The 24,188-nt window shown below is 40.0% G+C and overlaps 1 protein-coding gene and 1 long non-coding RNA gene across 2 annotated transcripts; one reads left to right on the top strand and one right to left on the bottom strand.

Moving 5' to 3' along the window:
* Window positions 1–5,674: 5,674 nt before the first annotated feature.
* LOC130192843 (complexin-3-like) lies at window positions 5,675–23,398 on the bottom strand. Its single transcript, XM_056413019.1, has 3 exons — window positions 22,963–23,398; window positions 8,238–8,325; window positions 5,675–8,067 (listed from the first exon to the last, which is right to left on the bottom strand). The coding sequence occupies exons 1-3, from the start codon at window positions 23,118–23,120 to the stop codon at window positions 7,843–7,845; spliced, it is 471 nt and encodes a 156-aa protein (XP_056268994.1). The 5' UTR covers window positions 23,121–23,398; the 3' UTR covers window positions 5,675–7,842.
* Window positions 20,906–21,457, top strand: LOC130192844 (uncharacterized). Its single transcript, XR_008831459.1, has 3 exons — window positions 20,906–21,089; window positions 21,188–21,308; window positions 21,387–21,457. It is a non-coding gene; the product is annotated as an uncharacterized LOC130192844 (long non-coding RNA).
* Window positions 23,399–24,188: the final 790 nt, after the last annotated feature.

Genomic DNA, 24,188 nt, shown 5'->3' on the forward strand with positions numbered 1-24,188 from the left:
AACATTTAATGGCAGGACGTGTAGAACAAACATTCAAGGCGCTCTCCTCGGCTCCCGGCTCCTCCGTGCCCTCAGCCTTGCGGCCTCGGAGATTACCTGTGGAAGAGCGAGATTTCTCTAAACCAGGAGTTTCATACTCCTCTCTGGCCCCGGTCAAAACATCACTTCCGGTCCCGTCGCGAAAGTATTTTCACAATAAGAGTCACGTCTTGTTATTGTCCGCATTAAAGTCACTTTCACAATAAAAGTCCGTTATTGTAAGTCACTTCACGGAATTCAACCGGCCTCGTCAATCTATAATACTAACATACCGTCACTCTCATGCAATATACATTAATTCTTGCCATTTACATTTGCATAGAGTAAACATTACCCCTATGCTTCATAATACATTAATAACAATATCAATATTCTCCCTAATATTTTCTTTTATAATATCTTTCTATATGTATTAATTTAAAACATAAGACCTCTGCAGATGTTATCAAAATAAACTATTACAACTTAACAGCGGACTGCAGAAACTCTGTCAGACGCATTCCAGGTCGACGGCAGGACTGTGACCCGAGTCATTTCTCCGGTGTACCGCTCTCACAGCACTGAACTGGAAAAACCGCTGGAGAGTGAGCGACTACCAGGAAGATGGACGAGTTCTCATGTCGACCAAGGGTAAAATATGTTAGTAAATATAAAGGTAACAGGAGGGTGAAACATTGAATCGGGTCAAATTGACCCGAAGGCAACACAAGGGTTAAAAAGATGCGACTCGAAACTTAAAATGTTTGAGGCAATCGATTGCCTCAATTACATTGAGTTCAACAAACTCAATGCATTTAAAAGTCATGAACATCCGCAGTATTTTCTTGCATGCTCCCTTTTAGCACACTGCAATATTAAAATTGAATAGAAAAAATAAACATTTATAAATAATAATAAATAGAACAAAAAATAATTTGAAAATATACTTTAATAAATTGTAGAGCTTAAACAAATAGTAATCGGTGTAATAAAAAAACAAAATGGAATTATTATACAGCTATAAAAGAAAAAACACTTTGGGCTTCCTGAGTAAGACAACAGGGCAGCAATTCAGATTAAATACAAAAAAGCAATAGACTGTAAGAATACTTTCACTTCAAAGTTTGAACCTTTTATAATGCTTTACCCTGCAGCCTTCATTAAGATGACATTATACATCATCAAGTCATTCTTGAGGGTCTGCAACTTGGGTGACAGTTTACCACTTTGTAGAACAGTAAAGTAAAATCTTTTGAGTGAATTCAAAAGTGTTGGTCAGTACTTTGGGGTAGCTGAGGTGTAGTGCATAGATTAGTCCAAAGATTACCAGGAAGGCATCGCCAAATCTGACCGTGGCATCACATCAATGACGACAGAGATGCTCACAGGGTGGCAGTGAACTGGACTTGCGTCGGGTCAGTGATGACGGTCAGGAGGCCCACTGCAACACCATCGAGCTCTGGCTCATCAGACTCATCCTGAATGAATGAAAGACGAGACGCTCATCACAAACTAACACATGGAATAGAACAGATGACAAATGTTTCTTTCTTTAACCAAGTCCCATTGAAAACCAAGACCTCTTTTACAAGGGAGACCTGTGTCATTGTAAGAGGGGAACAACATAAGATCCATGTTCTGCACACACAAAAATCAGCCAAATTACCAGAGAATCTAAGTGGTGAGAGACTGAAACCAAGCTAAAGGACATTTACAGGAACATGTTTTACTGAATATCTTATCACTTGCCGTTCCTGTTGAGTGAGGGAAAAGAAAACAGACCATACACAAAAACTGTATGGGTAGACTAAACAAAGGTAGGCCCGAAGTCTTTTAGTATAGATATTAGTATTTTGAAGAACTGTTTACATAAACACAGTATAATCTGTTAGTGACTTAAGGAGACTCACTTTGCAGGTTCTGAAGAATCCAGAAACATCGTCTTACAGATACGCAGGAAGGGCATGGAGAACAGCACTTGGTGTGGATGTCATTTATTTCCTATTCAGATAAAAACAGAATTGTACATAATGAAGAGTTTACTGAACAAAGCTGATTTTAAAACAGTCCAATCAGAACCACAAATAACCTGTTTACATATTTTTTGCAATCAGACAAATGGAAAACACAAAGTGGATTAATGCAAAATTCAAAGTTCTTTTGAGTCATTGAACCTGTACGAAGTTCCACCGGTTCAAACTATGAAGTGTGTAATAATATTTTTACCTGTTCATCGTGGATTTTAAAAAGAGCATCGGCTGTCTTCAGTTTTTGATGCCTTCTGTCTGAATCAGGTCATCAGTCGAGGAAGATGGCGGTCAGCTTAGCATAGAATGTGTTGAGCGGGTTCTGATTCGTAATCTGCTGGAACTCTGCATACAACTACATTGAAATAACAGCAGGAGAATTCAGCAAGAAATAGATATTTGTAAAAAAATTCAATTTGAAGAATCTAGCACACAAAGCAGATAATAGCAGCCAAATTAATAAGAATCACAAGTTTCACTTAAAAAGAGAGAGCTGATTCATATTACCTCAGACTCTATTCTGAGAACAGGCCAGAGGTCCATGAGGTCTTCACTGGTGGGCATCACGATGGTCTGTTTTCTTGACCTCAACAATTGTCTGCCTCTGACTCGAAGGATCCTTTCCTTGGGGAGAATTGGATAGGAAGTTGATGGCATATCATGTTATTGATGCAGCTTACATGCAAGTCTCAATAACACCACCTTAAATTACTTGCTATTTAGGATTTGCCATGCAGGATCTAACAATAACATGCTTTATTTGCCACGGTAGACATGTCTTGAATAACTTACTTAGCTTGACAAAAACCTGTTGATTGAAGTTTGGTGGCGTTAGCGCAGAACAATTGAGTAGCATAATCTTTATCTTTATCTGTGCAGAAATTCCAGGTTTGCACAAAAAATAATGAACAGAATGACGAGCAAAAAAATGCTGCAGTTGCGAGTGACAGCAAGCTTGATGCAGAAACACCGGGCGCTCCACCTGGACCAGCCGAGACGCACGGGAGACCACGTTAACTTACGTTAGCTAGCGCAAGTTCGTTACCCGCCAGTTTCTGAGTCGAACAAGCTAGTTTAGTGGAACACCTCGCGCTCGTCGGCTTGTCCAAGATGCACCGTCGAGTAACGTTAGCTAGCGCTAACCTGCGAGCGTTAGCTAGAGTAGTTAACACGAGTAGAGCACGTTAGCCTACGTTAGCCGCCACTTGTGTCTCTTGAGTTCAAACCAGCCCCCGCTGAAGTCGAGACGGACACAGGCAGAGGAGACTGAAGACTCGCGAGTGGAGCAGACGTGATGTTAGTATTGTCGCGCGCAAAGTCTCGACACTTATTTTAATTAGTTTTACTTTGTAGAGGTTTAGCAACTGGCTGATTGCAACATCGTGTAACTTCATACATTACATACCGCTATATCAACTTATATATAAAACTCTTATGATTTAACTCACCTTGAAAACAGTCTGAGTCGACGGTGGCACCGAGCCTGGTCCGGGACCGGTCCGGGACCGGTCCGCGACGCCTGGAAAGTCAACTTCGCCCGCGAAATCCCCATAATGCACCTCGGTAACGGCCACGAACACGTGATGACTACTTCCTCAACCAAGTTGATTTCAATGTGAATTTCCAGGATAACGTTTTTGTCATGATCCATGCAGCTGCTCAACACTTAAGTAAAATATATAGGACACCAACTGCAAATAAAAATACAACAAATTCATAAAATAAATATATTTTGTCTACCACTAATGAATGTCTAATGAATTTCCGACCATTTCCCCCTCAAATTGTTACTATTTTATCAGGCTATGATTGCAATTTATTTGTTATGGTCGATTTTAATTATTTGGTGAAGCACTTATTGTATTTTATTGTATTTTTAAATCATCACTATTCACAACAATAGAAATAACAGGACTTAATCATTCTTAGCATGGAATTACTTCATTATATTAAGTTGGACTAAAGTTATGTTTTTAAGCTATGCTTACTTATACACAAAATAGTTCAATTTAATAAAAAAATATTAGTTACAATTACTCAAAAAGAAGATCATTTTACAACAACTTGACATATTTAAGTTAGTAGAACTGTTTCGAAAACTTTGAGTAAACACTACTTAATCTATTTAGTTAATTGGGACGTTCGGGTTTACAGTGCAGTGGTCAGTAGAATCATGTTAAAGGTTTCAGTGTGGACGTTTCCACCACTGCGGCACATCTGAGTGATGAAGTGGGTTTCAACAGGAAACATCAGCATGAAGCGTCATGTGTTCTTTCTCTGACAGATTACTGTCAATTTAATAGTAATCTGTCAGAGAAAGAACGATTTATGCTTGACACTGTCAAGCATAAATTGTTGGAGGGCTCTTATTAATACAAACTACATTGTGACATTTTTGCAGTTTGAGGAATAAAAAAATCCCCACAAGAAGTGGACATTTGAACCACAGCTACTAATAAATCAAATAGTTTTGAATTCTTACAGGAAGTCAGATATTACAGGATACAGCAGTATTTTCTTTACTATTTTTTGTATTATAACAATTTCAAAAAGACAATAAACAATCAGTTTCAAGCACAATCACTTGATATTTGTGGTATGTATTTGTCATATTGGTGACCAAATAACATTAACAGATGATCACATTATGAACTCTCAGTTTGATGAATTGATTAAAAGTTTTGCTCAAAACATTACAGGAACCAAACATCATCGGATTAGATGGAGAATATCTGGAGAAAGAATTCCACCGATCTTAGTCCTTGTCGAAAGTTGATGAGATAGGGATCAGAGTGAGGATGTAAAGAAAGGAGAAGAGAGAGGGATCAGAGTGATGATGTAAAGAAAGGAGGAGAGGGATCAGAGTGAGGATGTAAAGAAAGGAGAAGAGAGAGGGATCAGAGTGAGGATGTAAAGAAAGGAGAAGATAGAGGGATCAGAGTGAGGATGTAAAGAAAGGGGAAGAGAGTCAGCTCGAGACACGACAGCTAGCTTCAGGTGAAACCGCCTTCTTAAGAACTATCTAGAACTTTGAAAAAACTTCTCTTGGCCTTTCATGCCATCCACACTTCACCATGACGTGTAAGGATTAGTCTTGAAGACATTTTTATTCTTTGTATGTGTCATTATTATTGTGTGATTTTATTTACAATTTAGACGTACACATATATGTTCTCATCAAACATATTTGTATTCCTGTCCCCGCTGTCACCCTAACACTTTTCTCCTTTTTAACAATTTGGCACGTCACAGAGGTCACATGATCAAACAGGAAGTAGCTTCATTTGAGTCCCAGAGGGGCCACAGGAAGAGTGTCTAGTTGCCACTTTACATTTGTACGATCAGCTCGGCCATAAGTTCGACCTCTACAGAGGTTGTAATGTGCAGTTTACTCTATTGTCCAACTCTGTATTGTTTGACTTGTTCTCTCACTGCACTGTTGCGACAGGACAAGGATGTTTATGAATTATATTAAAATTAGCTTCATGATAACTGTCCACAAGGTACTGCGGCTAAAATGTTAATCATACTGGCGTCAGTCCTCGTGAGTGCCTGTGTAGTTGTGTGTTTGTCTCCACCTGCTGTTTTGGCTGCTGTCAGGGTGGCGCACCCACACACCACGCTCAATGCATCGTTCTAAAAACCTGTTTATTGCAGTGAAGACAAAAACAATTCAGAGACAGAGGGATAGAGAAACTGTCAAACAAAGAACCAAAAGAAACTGCGTGTCATAGCAGCCATTTCCACAGGATGACAACACACAGAAAAGACATTTGTTTACTATTATTATTATTATTATTATTATTATTATTATTGGAATTATTTTTTCAAGTCACACACACACACACACGTACAAAACAAAACGGTTTTCTTTATGGCTTCTGTTCCATCTATCGATATTGTCTCATGATTCTCGTAGCTCTACTGCAAAAGGAATTTATTGCAACTTTTCCTCCACTTTATATTATTGAAGTGTGATTTGTGTATTGTTCATCTTCCGCGACAACAACCGCTGGGCGGCGTGTTGGGCCTCGGCTTTCATTCAGCGGTGGTGTGGCTCATCTCTGGTTGCCATTTAAGTACAAAATTAAAAAGTCCACTCTTAAAATGCCAAACTTTCCTAATCTTAAAGCACCTAAAGGGATGGAGACCAAAGCAGACACTGTCCCACGGCTACATTGAAAATCAAACAGTCAAAAATGTAGCGTATGTGGATGTAACACAACATCAAGGACATTGTCGTCGTTCCGTCCCCCCCCCCCCCCCTCCTCTGGTATTGGCTAGAAAACCAAACAGAGAGAATACCGAGTTACAAAAGACACCACTGGACGCATCACATCAGCTAAACAACACAAATCCACCAGCACACAACACTGCACCACTGGGATCGAGGAACGGGTCGAAGGTCAACACCACGAGACCTGGGAGCGGAGCGAAGAGTAACTCGCTGTTGACGGCACACAACGTTTTACGTCTCACACAACACAAATACTTGTATGTGGATTTATACTCACGCCACGGTTACACACATTTGACATATTTGGGGCCATTTTCCTTCATGTTGGTCAAAGTGGCTTACGACGTCTGAAGCATTTACACGTCTCTCTTTCTTTAACAGGGACAGTTCACCCCAATATAAAGAAAATGGTGTTCTTTGACTCTTACCTGTATTTCTATTTATCAGTCTGTATTGTTTTGGGGTGAGTTGCATGTAGAAGTGTTTGTCTATATATATAAATATAAATTTGAAAAACTTAACAGACACCACACGACAGGTGAGGGGCAAACACAAGTTATTTTTGATTTAAGGGTGAACTGCTCCCTTTAACCTCTGGATGCGGCACAAACGCACCGATTGGTCCCCTTTGTAGTAGATGCTGGGCTCAATCTCGGGAGGACAGTTGGACACACTTTGATTGTAAATACAAATACAACATACAAAATGCGGCCCACAGTTTCTGCCTACTCACAAAGGATGTTTTGCTCTTTAACAAAAACTTAAAGTAAGAAGTCTCTGCAGCTAACCAGAAGGCCCATCCTCGTGAAAAAAAGTAGCCTACAGATGTCGGAGCTCTGGAGAAGACACCTTGTACGGACGTCCAAGGCACGCTGAAGTACGAAAAGAAGGAAACCTTTATATTGATATGACTAAGAAAACATAAAAATGAAGATTAATGCAGTTCACAGGGAGTTTTAATCAGGGCACCAGGGGGCCAACATCTGTAAGCTACTTATGGCAAAAAGAAATCAGCCTCATGTCTTGCTCGTAAATTATTTTTTGCTTTTGTACATGAAATATAAACAACCCCACGATACTTTTCCCCAAATTCAACACATTACACGTATGGCCTCCTCATATGAGTGTGTGTGTGTGTCACTCAAACACACACACACACACACCTGAAAACCTCTGCTGCAGAATCACATTGTGTTACCACTGGACACGTGAGGTTCGGAAACGAAGGGAGCAAAGGATCTAATAGATTCATATTTTTCAGAGGGGGAGTTGCTCTAAAGGCAGAATTAATCTCAACGGGAAGAGACTAAATAAATCTGCAATAGTGAAAGTGGATGACATTCGTGACTGTTCGGAAGTCTGAAGGTCAACTTGGAAAGCTAACTGAACTTATAAGACGACCCCTTCCTCTTCTGCCTGGGAGCTGCTAATATGTGGCTCCGCCAACGGAGGCTCCTCTAAAGCAATAGGAACCCATCTACCTCCAGAGTAGCTCTGCCTTTGAAAAATATGTGCGTGAGTGAAACTCTAATCCCCCCTGGGACTCCAGAGCGGGCCGGATCACATGAGGCTGCAATTCTCCGTCTGCTTTTTGAGGTCTTCCAGCGTGGCCTGCGCTTTGTCCTTCAGCTGGTCGATGTCCACGTTCTGGATGTTGGACAGCTGGCCCAGCACCGACTGCTTGTGTGACTCCTCCTGATTGTCCTCCGCGATCATCTTGGCCAGCTCCGTGGGCAGCACCACATCGTCCCCGGCCTGCTGGATCTGGGTCTCGTCCGTCTCGTTCTGGGGTAGGAACCCAACAGGATGGGAGAGGGGGGAGAGTGTGTGTGGGTGTGTGTGGGGGGGGGGGGGGGGGGCGTTTAGAATAAACTTCTTTTGCATCACATTGTACTTCAGACATGTGCGATGTCCTTCAACCCAAATATGCATTGTAATTGGTTTTCCGCGTTTACCTTTGGAAGTCTGTACTTATCCCGGAAATGGCTTCTGACGGTGGCCCTCTCCGCTTTCTTCTGGGCAAAATTGGCTTCTCGTTCTTGTCTGCAAGACAAAAGGAAATATATAGTTTTGTGGCAAAAATACGTTGTTCAAATCAACTCAGTTTTCATACAAAGCCGCTGAAGGAATGTCTGTGCAAGCTTTTAAATGTGAGAAGCCTCGGGAAAGCAACACTAACCCCGCCCCTAATGTTATAAACAGGAGGGAAATCGACCGTCCATTACCACCGTGTGCATTTGCACCTCTGCTTTAAGAGCATCACAAGGCTCCTGCTGGATGTGGAGCCTTGGAGCGTGGCCTCAGCGAGATCTTCTGGGCTGGAGATCCACAAAAGAGCTTTCTTAACCATCGCGGCAGTTTAAGGGAAAACCACCCGAGAAATTAGGAATGACTCTCCAAACATCTGTGCTAGAGAAACCGAGTGTTGCCTGATGTCCACAGTTCATCTGTCATCTGTTGGCCTGCTGTCATTTCTTTCTCGACCCCACCCAGCCTCCATCATGTGGTGCCTCCAGCAGAGGGCAGACTTTACAAGCTGCTGTCAACACGGTTCCCACTCTGTCCCTGGAATATTTGCGGCTTCGATATTGTTCAGAATTGTTGCCATTGCCAAATGTGCTGGAATGGCTCTAAAACTCATGAGCCACCAACGTGACACCGTGCTGAACAAAGTCGCTTGTGCGGCCCCCGAGGGCCAAACACGGCACGGATACGGTGAGGAAAGGCCGCATCTCATCACACAAGGAGATGATATTCTTCAAAAGGAAACGGTGGCAGAGGTTGCACTGCACGTGTATCAGCAACAGCATCAAAAAAAAAGGGGGGGGGGGGGTTAGGCACCCGGAGAACCAGCGGCATGTTTTTTTTCAAAGTCTGTCAGGAAAGGAAGGTTGTTCTATCTGGAGATGTTCGTGCAAGTTCACTTTGTGTTACCATGAGTTGGGGGGGCCTGCGACCCCCCCCATCAAGGTCGTCGGATGACGGTGGCTGCATGCGGCCCTGCGGTTCCTGAGGGTGATAGCACGTCTACATGTGACATGTCAGGGTGAGGAACATATTCCTGCCTTTAATCGAAGCAGTGTGGGCTTTGAGGGGATCTATACGCTCGTGGTTCAGCACCTCGCACTAATAACTCCCACTGAAGGTCAGTCAGAGCGCTGAAGCGTCTCGCCGTGCAGCTCCTGTAGAGCTCCGTGGGCTAAGCTTAGTGTTAATGCTGCGTTGGGGGACCCCCCCCCCCCCACCCACACACACTCTTAATTAAATGCCAAGGTTGTGGTTTGTGGTTTTTGTCGAGAGGAAAGAGCCGGGAGCTTGAAAGCAGTCGGATAACATTGCATCTTTTCATTGTCGTTTCCGCCCAGCGGAGGGCGAGCAGCGCTGCTTTAGGATGCCTATGGTTTATGGAACAGCTGAAAAAACATATAACCAGACTCTTCCTTTCTGTAGAACTCCTTACTCCTCTTAGTGAATCTATGTCTGTATTGAATCTGAACAGGGCTCCATGGTGGAGGCGTCACGCTAATCAATAGTGAGTTGCTGTCTGCCGGGTCAACTCTTGTCTGCCAAAATGACCTTGTTGTTACTTCACATCGTCTCCCGGAACGCCCGAGGACATGAAACACCATGACAGCTATGGAGGTCAGGCGGAACATTAAAATGCAAAGAATCTACAGTAGGGGCGAGATCCCCCTAGCGACGCTGGCACTCACTGGCACCTCACTGGCAACTCACTGGCACCTCACTGGCACCTCACTGGCACCTCACTGGCACCTCACTGGCAACTCACTGGCACCTCACTGGCACCTCAGTGGCAAGTCTGTGGCAAGTGCCACAGACTTGCATAGATAATGTATTTTTTTAGACTTACTTAAAATATGCAATACGATATTGCTGTACAATACTGCTGTACTATATTGAATATTGTTTTGCTACTACTACGTTTCACTTCGTAATATATAACACTTATATACCATGATATGTATAATGTGGTCCGCCTTTCTTTAATAATAAAAAATATATAATTATTTTTTTTACCATGTCATACTGTTATACCTCCATGAAATTCTCCTTTGAGGAGATGCCACTGTTAGTCTAAAGTTTAAGCACTGGCACTCAGTGACACTTGCCGGCACTTGCCATCAGTTGCCAGCAGTTGCCAGCAGATGCCACTACTAGTCAAAAAGTGCCACTACTAGTTAAAAAGTGCCACTACTAGTTAAAAAGTGCCACTACTAGTCAAAAAGTGCCAGCAGACGGAGGGTCGGGCCCAGTGACGAGTCTGCGACGATTTAGTGACAAGCTTCACTGAAGTGCCCGGACAGCGGAAGAAATCACTTTCATGATCACAAAATGGAGGAGCTGCGGTTTAGCTAGATAGATAGCTAAAATAGCTAGATACACAGATGGATGTGTGTATATATATAAAAAAGACACTAATTAATATATATATATATATATTAATTAGTGTCTTTTTGTAGACACTTACTGACAATATGCAATAAGATAGTGCTGTACATTACTGCTGTACTATATTTAATATTGTTTTGCTACTACTACGTTTCACTTCGTAACCTATTACACTTATATACCATGATATTGTAATGTCTCGGACGTTATGACACTGATGACACGGAGACGGGACGACGTTATTAATCCTCCCTTTATTAGGCATCCACCAACACAGACAGCGTGCTCCTCTCAGTTTAGCAGCTCGAATGTCAACAACAACGGTTCCCGTCAACCACCCTTAACTTCCGTTTTCCGACAGGTTAACCCCGCCTCCCCTCTACTCCGCCAATCACAGGCACGCTCCCTCGACCAGCATGCACGGTGCCACACTGTGATTGACAGCCACTTCACAGGGTCGCTACAAAATGTATAATGTACCCGCCTTTCTATAATAATAATTTAAAAAAAATAATATATATATATATATAATTTCTTGTTTTACCATGTCATACTGTAATACCGCCATGAAATTCTACTTTGAGGAGATGCCACTGTTAATCTAAAGTGTAAGCACTGGCACTCAGTGACACTTGCCGGCAGTTGCCAGCAGTTGCCAGCAGATGCCACTACTAGTCAAAAAGTGCCACTACTAGTCAAAAAGTGCCACTACTAGTCAAAAAGTGCCACTACTAGTCAAAAAGTGCCAGCAGACGGAGGGTCGGCCAGGCGCGTCTGCGGCATGTCTGCGCAGTGACGAGACGAGTCTTCGACGATTTAGTGACAAGCTTCACTGAAGTGCCCGGACAGCGGAAGAAATCACTTTCATGATCACAGAATGGAGGAGCTGCGGTTTAGCTAGATAGATAGATAGATAGCTAAAATAGCTAGATACACAGATGGATATATATATATATATAATTGTCTTTTTGTAGACACTTACTGACAATAAGATAGTGCTGTACATTACTGCTGTAGGCTACTATATTTAATATTGTTTTGCTTCTACTACGTTTCACTTCGTAATATATTAAACTTTAGACTAACAGTGGCATCTCCTCAGAGTAGAGTATCATAGTGGGGGTATAACAGTAGGCCTATGATCATGGTAAAAAACAAATCTTTTTTTATTTTTATTATTTAAAAAAGGCGGGTACATTATACATATGATGGTATATGAGTGTAAGTGTAAATAAAAAAACCTGGAGCTCCTCCAATCTATGATCATAAAACTGATTAACGGCAGCTGATCTGTCGTAACAACAATGGTTGTTCCACCCACAGCTTCTCGGCGAGTGTCGTTCGCTTGCTCCTGTCCTGCCACTTGAGTGTTGCTGCCGGCGACTCGTCGCAAACACGCCGCTGAGTTGTCGCTGAGTACTGGCACCGAGCGGCACTTGCCGCTGAGTTGTCGGTGCCAGTGATTGCACTAGTTCGGTGTCGGTAGGTGCCATGAGCTGCCAGTGCTAGTTGTCAAAGAAGTGCCACGACGCGTCAGAGACTTGCCACCAGCCAGTAGTTAGACAGATGCCACCACGATGGGGGCAGAAGTCAGAAAGGTGCCAGACATGGCCTTTGAAGGGGAAGGTGACATTACCCGCACTGACGCTAATGGGCCGATCAGAACAGCTGGCCATCGGAAAAGCACATGCGGGAGAAGAAGAAGACGACGGAGCTGAAAGACTCTTGGATTTCAACTTTGAATATCAAAGTGATTATAATAGGTTTTCTGAGGAATTCATGGACAAGGGTTACAAGGTGGATGGGTCATTCAAGCACTGTGATTAGTTGCGTAATGAGAGTTTATTGTTTTACATGTTGTGTTTTGTTTTATTAAATGTGTTTCATATTTACTAATACGTTCCGTGAATACTGTTTCCGGACTTTCTCTGCGTCTCGTTCTTTTCATATTCTGTTCACACCCATGACAACTGTAGCTTTATTGATTCAGCAAATATATGTGCTTTGATGTGTAATTTAATGTTGGCCTAGTATTTAATTAATAACCATCACATTAATTGCATTTATAAACCTAACTCAAGCATCACAGCACCTTACAAATATATAGAAGCAAACCAATATTAAATATAGTATAGCAGTAATGTTCTGTAATTTAATGTTGGCCTAGTATTCAATTAATAACCATCACATTAATTGCATTTATAAACCTAACTCAAGCATCACAGCACCTTACAAATATATAGAAGCAAACCAATATTAAATATAGTATAGCAGTAATGTACAGAACTATCTTATTGCATATTGTAAGTAAGTCTACAAAAAGACACAAATTATCTCTATATATATATATATATATATATATATACATATATGTATATATATATATCCATCTGTGTATCTATCTAGCTAAACCGCAGCTCCTCCATTTTGTGATCATGAAAGTAATTTCTTCCGCTGTCCGGGCACTTCAGTGGAGCTTGTCACTAAATCGTCGCAGACTCGTCACTGCGCAGACATGCCCGACCCTCCGTCTGCTGGCACTTTTGACTAGTAGTGGCACTTTTGACTAGTAGTGGCACTTTTTAACTAGTAGTGGCACTTTTTGACTAGTAGTGGCATCTGCTGGCAACTGCTGGCAACTGCTGGCAACTGATGGCAAGTGCCGGCAAGTGTCACTGAGTGCCAGTGCTTAAACTTTAGACTAACAGTGGCATCTCCTCAAAGGAGAATTTCATGGAGGTATAACAGTATGACATGGTAAAAAAAATAATTATATATTTTTTATTATTAAAGAAAGGCGGACCACATTATACATATCATGGTATATAAGTGTTATATATTACGAAGTGAAACGTAGTAGTAGCAAAACAATATTCAATATAGTACAGCAGTATTGTACAGCAATATCGTATTGCATATTTTAAGTAAGTCTAAAAAAATACAAATACATTATCTATGCAAGTCTGTGGCACTTGCCACAGACTTGCCACTGAGGTGCCAGTGAGTTGCCAGTGAGGTGCCAGTGAGGTGCCAGTGAGTTGCCAGTGAGGTGCCAGTGAGGTGCCAGTGAGTTGCCAGTGAGGTGCCAGTGAGTTGTCGGTGCCAGTGATTGCACTCGCCCTCTCTCAGAATCTATGGCTGCAGGTAAGACAGAGCAACGGCTTCAAAGAATAAAAGCAAGGACTCATATAGCTGCAAATGTATTTTAGAACACATGTTTTAATAGAAGCCATATCATTCTAAATTCAATGTATCCGCCTGGATACAATAGATGTGTGTCATTGTGTTGAGTATATTCCTGAATAGCAAAGTCATGTTGAGTGCTCTGTGCTGTAAGTTCATGTGTACCTGTGTCTGTTGAGGTGCTGTTGTGCGCATGCGCAGAATAAAAACACCGGTTGAGTTCCCGGACTGAAGAGACACTGCGGTCAAGCCAGCCGCCACTTCGAAAAACACAGTCAAGCCAGCCCGCACGATTTTTTTCAGTACACGTATATACCAGACATTACGGTACGAGCGTGTGAAAGCTGTCTTCAAAATAAGAGCGAACTTCCGGTGAACGTGATATGACGAAACACGCCTTTAAATACAGATATAGTGATAGATTAAACTAAATGAAGAGATGAAAAATCATGAATGGTATTAATGATGAACACATTAAATGAAATAAAGTAATTATTCCAATATTGGGATATTCTGATTTAGAATTTCAAAATAAAAGCTAAAGACTTTCACTTCTGATTCATGGTAGAGTACCTCAATGTGTCATCCAGAGATGATCAAGACATTCTGACGTTTGATTTCTAAATGAAAGCACTTCATAAAGAAAATAATAGTAATATATTTCCAATATTTGATATTTCTTTGAAGCAAATCTGTAAGTTTCTTGATAAAAATTACATTGCGGTCTTGTTAATGGTGACCTCTGCTAGGCCCATGATTATTCTCATGAGATATTACTGTGTAGATTTTGAATGAATTCAATTCAAAGTTAGCGAGAAACAAATATTATTAATATTATGGCAATATTTGGATTTTATTTTAAGCAAATCTGAAACTTTCTTGAAAAAAGGTACAATGCAGTCTTGTTAAGGGTGACCTCTGCTAGGTCCATGATTATTTTCATGAGATATTACTTTGTAGATTTTGAATAAATTCACTTTAAAGTTAGCGAGAAATCAATATGATTAATATTATGGCAATATTTGGATTTTATTTAAAGCAAATCTGAAACTTTCTTCAAAAAAGGTACACTGCAGTCTTGTTAATGGTGACCTCTGCTAGACCCATGAATATTATCATGAGATATTACTGTGTGGATTTTGAATAAATTCACTTTAAATTTAGCGAGAAATCAATATGATTAATATTATTGCAATATTTGGATTTTATTTAAAGCAAATCTGAAACTTTCTTCAAAAAAGGTACACTGCAGTCTTGTTATTGGTGACCTCAGCTAGGTCCATGAATATTTTCATGAGATATTACTGTGTAGATTTTGAATAAATTCAGTTTAAACTTAGCGAGAAATAAATATGATTAATATTATGGCAATATTTTGATTTTATTTAAAGTAAATCTGAAACTTTCTTCAAAAAAGGTACACTGCAGTCTTGTTATTGGTGACCTCAGCTAGGTCCATGATTATTCTCATGAGATATTACTGTGTAGATTTTGAATAAATTCACTTTAAAGTTAGCGAGAAATCAATATGATTAATATTATGGCAATATTTGGATTTTATTTAAAGCAAATCTGAAACTTTCTTCAAAAAAGGTACACTGCAGTCTTGTTATTGGTGACCTCAGCTAGGTCCATGATTATTCTCATGAGATATTACTGTGTAGATTTTGAATAAATTCACTTTAAAGTTAGCGAGAAATCAATATGATTAATATTATGGCAATATTTGGATTTTATTTAAAGCAAATCTGAAACTTTCTTCAAAAGAGGTACACTGCAGTCTTGTTATTGGTGACCTCAGCTAGGTCCATGATTATTTTCATGAGATATTACTGTGGAGATTTTGAATAAATTCACTTTAAAGTTAGCGAGAAATAAATATTATTAATATTATGACAATATTTGGATTTTATTTAAAGCAAATCTGAAACTTTCTTCAAAAGAGATACACTGCAGTCTTGTTACTGGTGACCTCTGCTAGGTCCATGATTATTTTCATGAGATATTACTGTGGAGATTTCGAATAAATTCACTTTAAATTTAGCGAGAAATAAATATGATTAATATTATTGCAATATTTAGATTTTATTTAAAGTAAATCTGAAACTTTCTTCAAAAAAGGTACACTGCAGTCTTGTTAATGGTGACCTCAGCTAGGTCCATGATTATTCTCATGAGATATTACTGTGTAGATTTTGAATAAATTCACTTTAAAGTTAGCGAGAAATAAATATTATTAATATTATGACAATATATGAATTTTATTTTAAGCAAATCTGAAATATCAGCTAAATAACAGGACCTCAAGTGGGAGCTGAACATCAGCTCCATCACTAAAAAGGCATGGCAGGGGACGTTCTTCCTGACGTAGCTGAATTGAACCTGCCAAAGACCATGATGGTGCACTTCTACACTGCCATCATCGAGTCCATCCTCTGCTCCTCCATCACCGTCTGGTACGCTGCAGCCACTGCTAAGGACAGAGCCAGACTGCAGCGGATCATCTGCTCCGCTGAGAGAGTGATTGGCTGCAATCTGCCATCCCTCCAGGACTTGTCTGCTTCCAGGACCCTGAAGCGAGCAAGGAAGATTGTAGCTGACTCCTCTCACCCGGGTCCCCCACTGACTTACATCCCCAGGACAATTTCCTTCCGCGCACCTAATTATTCACTTAAATACACTGCATACACTTAGGAAAAACTCGCAAGAATTAGAAAAAACTCTTCCTTAGACTTTTTGTTGCTAACTATGTTATTATTTTTTGTGAATGCTGGTAAAGTTATTGCCATATGACTACTTACTTCATGAGTAGATTTGGTTAATTATAACTGAATTGTTTCTGTGTTGAAATATTGTTGCATATGCTGTTGTTGTTGTTTTTTTACTTAATGTCTCAATCACTTTGTTTGGAACTTGTTTTGAGTAAAAATTGGGTACCCGCAAATGGGGTAGTACTATATATTGCCAGCCTACATGGTTGGGCCCCATTTGGGAGTGGCTACAACCTGGGAAAGAAAGCTAAGCTCTGACATGTTTAGAAAAAAGAAAAGCTAAAATCCTGCCCAAACTCACAACAGGGTCTCAGATTTGCTAAATCACACACCCTCTTCAAGTCCTGGATTTCAGACAGCCAATTAACTCTTGTGGGTGTTTTGGAAGAAATGTCATCAACATCATTGTAGGCCCTGTCTTGAATGTCTGCGTTCAATTTAGAATTTCCAGGAATAATATTTAGGACATTATGGCCATTTTTGCACTTGTCAATAAATCTGCAAATACAAGAGAACAAGGCCCAATTTTACCCTTTGGACCTTTTTTTGGGGCCCTTAACTCAGACCTATCGGTTCTAAACCTTAGGGTATTCAGATGCCCTTCTTTGAATTTGAAAAGGATCCACATCTCGAAGTAGATTGGAAGTATGACAAATTAACTAAAAGACTTATGTTGAATATAAAGCAGTAAGGTTATATTCTAGAGAGAATTTGAAGGTCGAAGGTCAGTCTGCAGAGTAGTGTTTGTGTGTGTTAATAATATTTATTTTTCGCTAACTTTAAATTGAATTTCTTCAAAATCTACACAGTAATATCTCATGAAAATATTCATGGGTCTAGCTGAGGTCACCAATAACAAGACTGCAGTGTACCTTTTTTGAAGAAAGTTTCAGATTTGCTTTAAATAAAATCCAAATATTGCCATAATATTAATCATATTGATTTCTCGCTAACTTTAAAGTGAATTTATTCAAAATCTACACAGTAATATCTCATGAAAATAATCATGGACCTAGCAGAGGTCACCATTAACAAGACTGCAGTGTACCTTTTTTGAAGAAAGTTTCAGATTTGCTTAAAATAAAATCCAAATATTGCCATAATATTAATAATATTTGTTTCTCGCTAACTTTGAATTGAATTCATTCAAAATCTACACAGTAATATCTCATGAGAATAATCATGGGCCTAGCAGAGGTCACCATTAACAAGACCGCAGTGTAATTTTTATCAAGAAACTTACAGATTTGCTTCAAAGAAATATCAAATATTGGAAATATATTACTATTATTTTCTTTATGAAGTGCTTTCATTTAGAAAGCAAACGTCAGAATGTCTTGATCATCTCTGGATGACACATTGAGGTACTCTACCATGAATCAGAAGTGAAAGTCTTTAGCTTTTATTTTGAAATTCTAAATCAGAATATCCCAATATTGGAATAATTACTTTATTTCATTTAATGTGTTCATCATTAATACCATTCATGATTTTTCATCTCTTCATTTAGTTTAATCTATCACTATATCTGTATTTAAAGGCGTGTTTCGTCATATCACGTTCACCGGAAGTTCGCTCTTATTTTGAAGACAGCTTTCACACGCTCGTACCGTAATGTCTGGTATATACGTGTACTGAAAAAAATCGTGCGGGCTGGCTTGACTGTGTTTTTCGAAGTGGCGGCTGGCTTGACCGCAGTGAAGAGACGTTGGTCGTCTGTCCTTTTTCTCCCGTGAATGCTAGCTACTAGGAGCTACTAGCTAACCACTTTGGTGACTGCAACAACGTAGAGAGCTGCAAGAATGTCTCACGCTACACATTGCAACCATCTGGAGCAGTAACTGTAAATGATGAAAGTCGACTAATGAACCAAACAAACACAACAAAACAATATTAGTTCATATGTGGGTTGTTTGCCGTCTGATGCTATTTATATATAAAACCTCATTATTCAGTCGCACGCACCATTTCGCCCAAAGCACGACTCCCTGTGGACATTTCCATGGACTAATGAATCCAGGAATCCCAAATTAAACAAAACACACAAACAAAAAACGGCGCTACACAATTTGCCGAAGCTCCCTGGGCGAGAGGAACAGCTGCGAGTGAGTTCAGTAAAGTTAGAAAGATATTCACAGATTTGGACTTCCCGGCTCAATAGCTCTCAAACGACACAGAGTTAAAACACAAACAACACCTCTCTGTGACCATAGTGATGTCGACAACAAGCTACAACCTTCTTTTTACCAAAAAAAGCCGGTCTCCGAGATCGATGAATAACGTTGGTCTCAATGTGCGATCAGCTGTGAGACCTAAACCCAGGGACCGTCTGCAAAAAGCAATCCAGGAAAAACATATTCCAAAAATAGTCAATATATCCACTGAAAGATTGTGAAGGCTGACAGAACTTATACCATACGTCAAATGGCCACCCTGTGTTGTACTACAGCTGTTTTTTGTTGTTGAAAAAAACTCATCTTAAATAATTATTATGAATTATATTTAATATTTTATGGAAAAAATCTTCAATAGCTTCACTGTTATCAAGTGTAGGATGAACACATTCATTTCCTACATCAATGGGCTTCACATGAGTGGACTACACCTCTTACTTTGGAGAACAAAGATTTGGAAAAATTATGATGAATATTTTGTCATATTTATGGAAACAATCTTCAATAGCATCACTGTTATCAAGTCTAGAGTGAAATCATTCAACATCTACATCAATGGGCTCCACATGAATGGACTACACCTCTCATTTTGAAGAAAAAAGATTTTGAATAATTGTTATGAATATTTTGATATCATTTATGGAAACAATCTTCAATAGCATCACTGTTATCAAGTGTAGAGTGAAATCATTCAACATCTGCATCAATGGGCTCCACATTAGTGGACTACACCTCTTACTTTGAAGAGAAAAGATTTTGAATAATTTTTATGAATATTTTGTCATATTTATGGAAACAATCTTCAATAGCTTCACTATTATCAAGTGTAGAGTGAAATCATTCAACATCTACATCAATGGGCTCCACATGAGTGTACTACACCTGGCCGGCTATACCTCATGAATCATTATACCATGGGTTTAATCTTGTACGGCACGAGAGAGCAAATGGCCAGGCAAGGGTTAAAAAAGGTGAGTAATTATATTATTATTATAAATCTTAACATCAAGTTGTTTTGAAACAATCCATTTGAAAAAGCAGCTTTAGTTTTTTGGTTGTTCCGTTGGAGGAAAAATACATAATGCATACTGGGTACATTCTATTTGAGTTTTGCAGCAAAATACAATTATTTTTCCATTTTTACGCACGTTGTCAGGTCACGTTTGATGACTATGATGGAGCCATTGGATTTGTCAACATAAGAAATGTGCACTGGAAGTTTGTGGTGAGTATGCAGCTGGTCATGTGGTACAATGTGCCTTTACAGCATTCATGTATGGCTCATTGTTGTGAGTGTATTTTAAGGTTATCAATCTTAAAATTGCTTTAAATATTTATAACAACCTACAATCAAGTCAATATAACTAAATCTAATTCAATGTTAAATACAAGTTTTATTACAAGTTAATGTAATTTTTCATAAATTGTCATTAATAAATGAAGAGACAATGAGATTGTATATTTGTATCTAATGTAGCTGCATTGTGTACATGCACATCTGTAGCATGTGGATTGATTTTAAGACTGTTCTTTTAGTTTTAAATGTCTTCATGGTCGTCATCCCTATCTTAATGAAATATATATATATGATTATTGTCCAATCAAAGCACTTGAATCATCCAACAGGATCCCGTTGATAGTCCCCACTGCTACTCTAACAATTTGAGTTTTCTTTGATTGAGTATGACCCCATATTGTGGAACTTATTTTCAGACTAATATTCAGTACTTTCAAGTAAAATGTTAAAATATGCCTATTTAACGTGGTTTGTTTCTTTATTTACTCACAGTTGTGATTATCTTGTGTACAATAAATATACTTCCAATGTTGCTCATTCATTTAGGTTTTACATAAATAAAATGTATTATGTTATTATTGTTGCTGTTGTTGGTACATTTAAAATATGGCATGCTTTAACACTATATTACTTTTTAAAACAGTTTCTCCATGCCCTTTTAAACCGCATATTTGTGGTTGATCCTCTGCAAGGGTCAAATGAAGTTGACGACTCCAGAAAGGCTGGCCAAAGATGTGGGTAATATTAATGAGATTATGGGAAATATATAACGTTATTCACATCTTTAGTAAGGCCATAGAGTAAGTGCAAATGTAAACCAACATTATTTTCCTTTCATCCTGCAGACAGTATTTCAAAATGCGCCGGAACCGACTTGGAAAGGAGGACTGGGTTAACATCAAGTGGCAGCCGGGCCAGATAACCCACAGCTGCCAGAAAGATGGCAGCAGTTGTGGGATCTTTGTCATGCAGGTTATTTTAATGCAACCTTTTGTCTTTCTGATAGATTAAACAATATGCTGTTTTACTATGTAAATTCATACAAGGTGTGTTGTTTTGCCATTTGACAGATGGCCAAGATGACGGTGATGGAACTTCCAAAGATTCCGCAGCATTTTCGCATCGACTCATCTAAACAATCTATTGAAAAGCTAAGAAGAAAGATGGCTGAAGACATTCTGAAACAATCAGGTTTTGTTCAAAATATGTAATCAATATTTGTTTGACTTAATACATAATTGACACTAATATACATGTATTTATTTCTAGTTTCAAAGGATGAGCTCTGTTCCTTCTGTGGAATTGAGGACCTGCCCAAAACTGCGGTTGATGCTGTTTGGGTGAGACTTGTTTTTAGACAATCTGAGTTGTGGATAATCTGTAGATAACCTGGAGTGAGTTTCAAGGAATAACATTAGTAATCAAATAGTGTTAACTTGTATGCATAACATGTTTCCTAAAGTTTCCATTTTTTAAATATGTTTAATTTATTTATCCCCATGTAGATTCAGTGTGGAACTTGCTCAAGATGATTTCACACGCAGTGCCTTGGGATGACAGCAGCACAAATACCAAACAACCCCTTGGTATTGTGTGTTGTGTAACTGAACACTTAGGAATATGTATGTCTGACTTTGTCGGATAAACTTGTTGACTTCAAGTTTATCAAGTTAAATGTTGTTCAAGCCGAACCAGTCATGTATATATTGGTATCTGATCGTTAAATCGATTGACAGCCCTAGTTGTCAGCCAACACTTTACTACATTGGGTATATTGAATATTGTCTCCATAAAATATTTAAAATAATTCATAATAATTATTCATAATCGTATTTCTTCCAAAATAACAGGTGTAGTCCACTCATGTGGAGCCCATTGATGTAGATATTGAATTAATATACCCTACACTTGATAACAGTGAAGCTATTGAAGATTGTTTCCATAAATTATGACAAAATATTCATAATAACTATTCTAAATCTTTTTTCTTCAAAATGAGAGGTGTAGTCCACTCATGTGGAGCCCATAGATACAGAATGATTTCACTCTACACTTGATAATAATGAAGCTATTGAAGATTTTTTTCCATAAAATCTGAAAGAATATTCATAATAATTTTTCAAAAACACATTTCTCCAAAGTAAGAGGTGTAGTCCACCTATGTGGAGCCCATTGATGTAGGAAATGAATGGTTTCATCCAACACTTGATAACAGTGAAGCTATTGAAGTTTTTTCCCATGAAATATTAAATATAATTCATAATAATTATTTAAGATGAGTTTTTTTTTTAAACAGCTGTAGTACAACACAGGGTGGCCATTTGACGTATGGTATAAGTTCTGTCAGCCTTCACAATCTTTCAGTGGAGCTATTGAATATTTTTGGAATATGTTTTTCCTGGATTGCTTTTTGCAGACGGTCCCTGGTTGCAGACGGTCTCACAGCTGATCGCACATTGAGACCAACGTTATGTATCGATCTCGGAGACCGGCTTTTTTGGGTAAAATGAAGGTTGTAGCTTGTTGTCGACATCACTACGATCACAGAGAGGTGTTGTTTGTGTTTTAACTCCGTTTCGTCAGAGAGCTATTGAGCCGGGAAGTCCGAATCTGTGAATATCTTTCTAACTTTACTGAACTCTGCGCGTGGCGCGCTATTGTTATTGCACTGATGCGTAAAAGAGACATCAGAGAGCGCGCGCGGCGTACTGGAGCGCTCTGCTAATTTACGCACAGAACCCCGTTTGACACACACACGCGCGCGTGCACTATGTTCTTTTTTCTTTAACATCACAACTTTAAAAAATAAAAAAACACGCACACAAAGCTTCAATCAGGTCCTTACTTTTCCTCCTCTAACTGTTGCTGGTACTGTTCGAATTCCTCCTGAGTCATGCCCTGCGCGGCGGCGTCCGTCTTCTCCGCTTCGGGTTTCTCCTCCGTCAGTCCGCCCGTCAGGTTCTTCAGCTGCCCTCCCACCACATGTTTCACCATGAAAGCCATGGCTGCGCCGCTCGGAGGGTCCTCTTATTCTTCGGATCGGCCGAGAAGTTGAAGGCAACGCGATGCGCTCCTCGGATGGAGCGTCTGAGCGGATGAATATCCGTCAAGTGACGCTCAAACCGACATGTGTGTAACTTTCCAAAGATTAAAGAAAAGAGGCTTGATGGGAGCGTTCAAACCGTGATGGGTTGGGGAAGGGTGGGGGGAATAGTTTCCAACGGCGCTGGTAGTTTCAGCACCACTGTCCCGTGGACAGCTCCGCGGCGGGAGGAGATGGAGACGGAGCCCGCTCGGTTGTGAGTCAACAAGTTTGGCGGTGAACTCTACCAATCCCGTGACTTCGTCCGCAGCCAGCACTCCCTGCGCCCAATCCTAAACACCGCCAGACGGTGTGTGTGTGTGTGTGTGTGTGTGTGTGTGTGTGTGTGTGTGTGTGTGTGTGTGTGTGTGTGTGTGTGTGTGTGTGTGTGTGTGTGTGTGTGTGTGTGTGTGTGTGTGTGTGTGTGTGTGTGTGTGTGTGTGTGCGGGCGCGCTCGCGTCGCTGCTCCCGTGATTCGCAGTCTGACTCTAAATAACGATGCTGGGCGCGCTGAAGGACTGGGGAGAGAGGAGGGGGGGGGGAGACGCACGTGACTTTTTTTGTCCTTGTTGATTTTGTGCCCGTATCCCTCTCAGGGTCATCTGCCATGTTAACAGTTTTTCTAATGGCAAATGAGTCAAATTGTTGTCTATTAAGCCACCGGCATGCGTCCGGTTTATTTGTCTAATCACTCAGAAATGATGAGTGTCTTCTCTCGGAGGGCTTGCCTCCAAGAACAAGCTCGTTCCCACTGAAAAGATCGAGCGTGCATGCAATGCGCAAGTAAACACAACTCTACCCCCCAGTGCGCATCTAACGTCCTCGTAAATATTCCTCACCCCCAAAATTCTAAAATTAGAAAGTTTTGCCTCCGCTTGCATCATCCCATAATACTCCTGTCATTGCTCATGTACTCCTGTACCGCCCACAAGTGGGTGTATGATATTAGTGTCTTAAGCAGTGGTCCCCAAACTACGGCCCGCGGGCCG

The sequence above is a fragment of the Pseudoliparis swirei genome, chromosome 4 (assembly GCF_029220125.1).
Source record: "Pseudoliparis swirei isolate HS2019 ecotype Mariana Trench chromosome 4, NWPU_hadal_v1, whole genome shotgun sequence".
Lineage (NCBI taxonomy): Eukaryota > Metazoa > Chordata > Actinopteri > Perciformes > Liparidae > Pseudoliparis > Pseudoliparis swirei.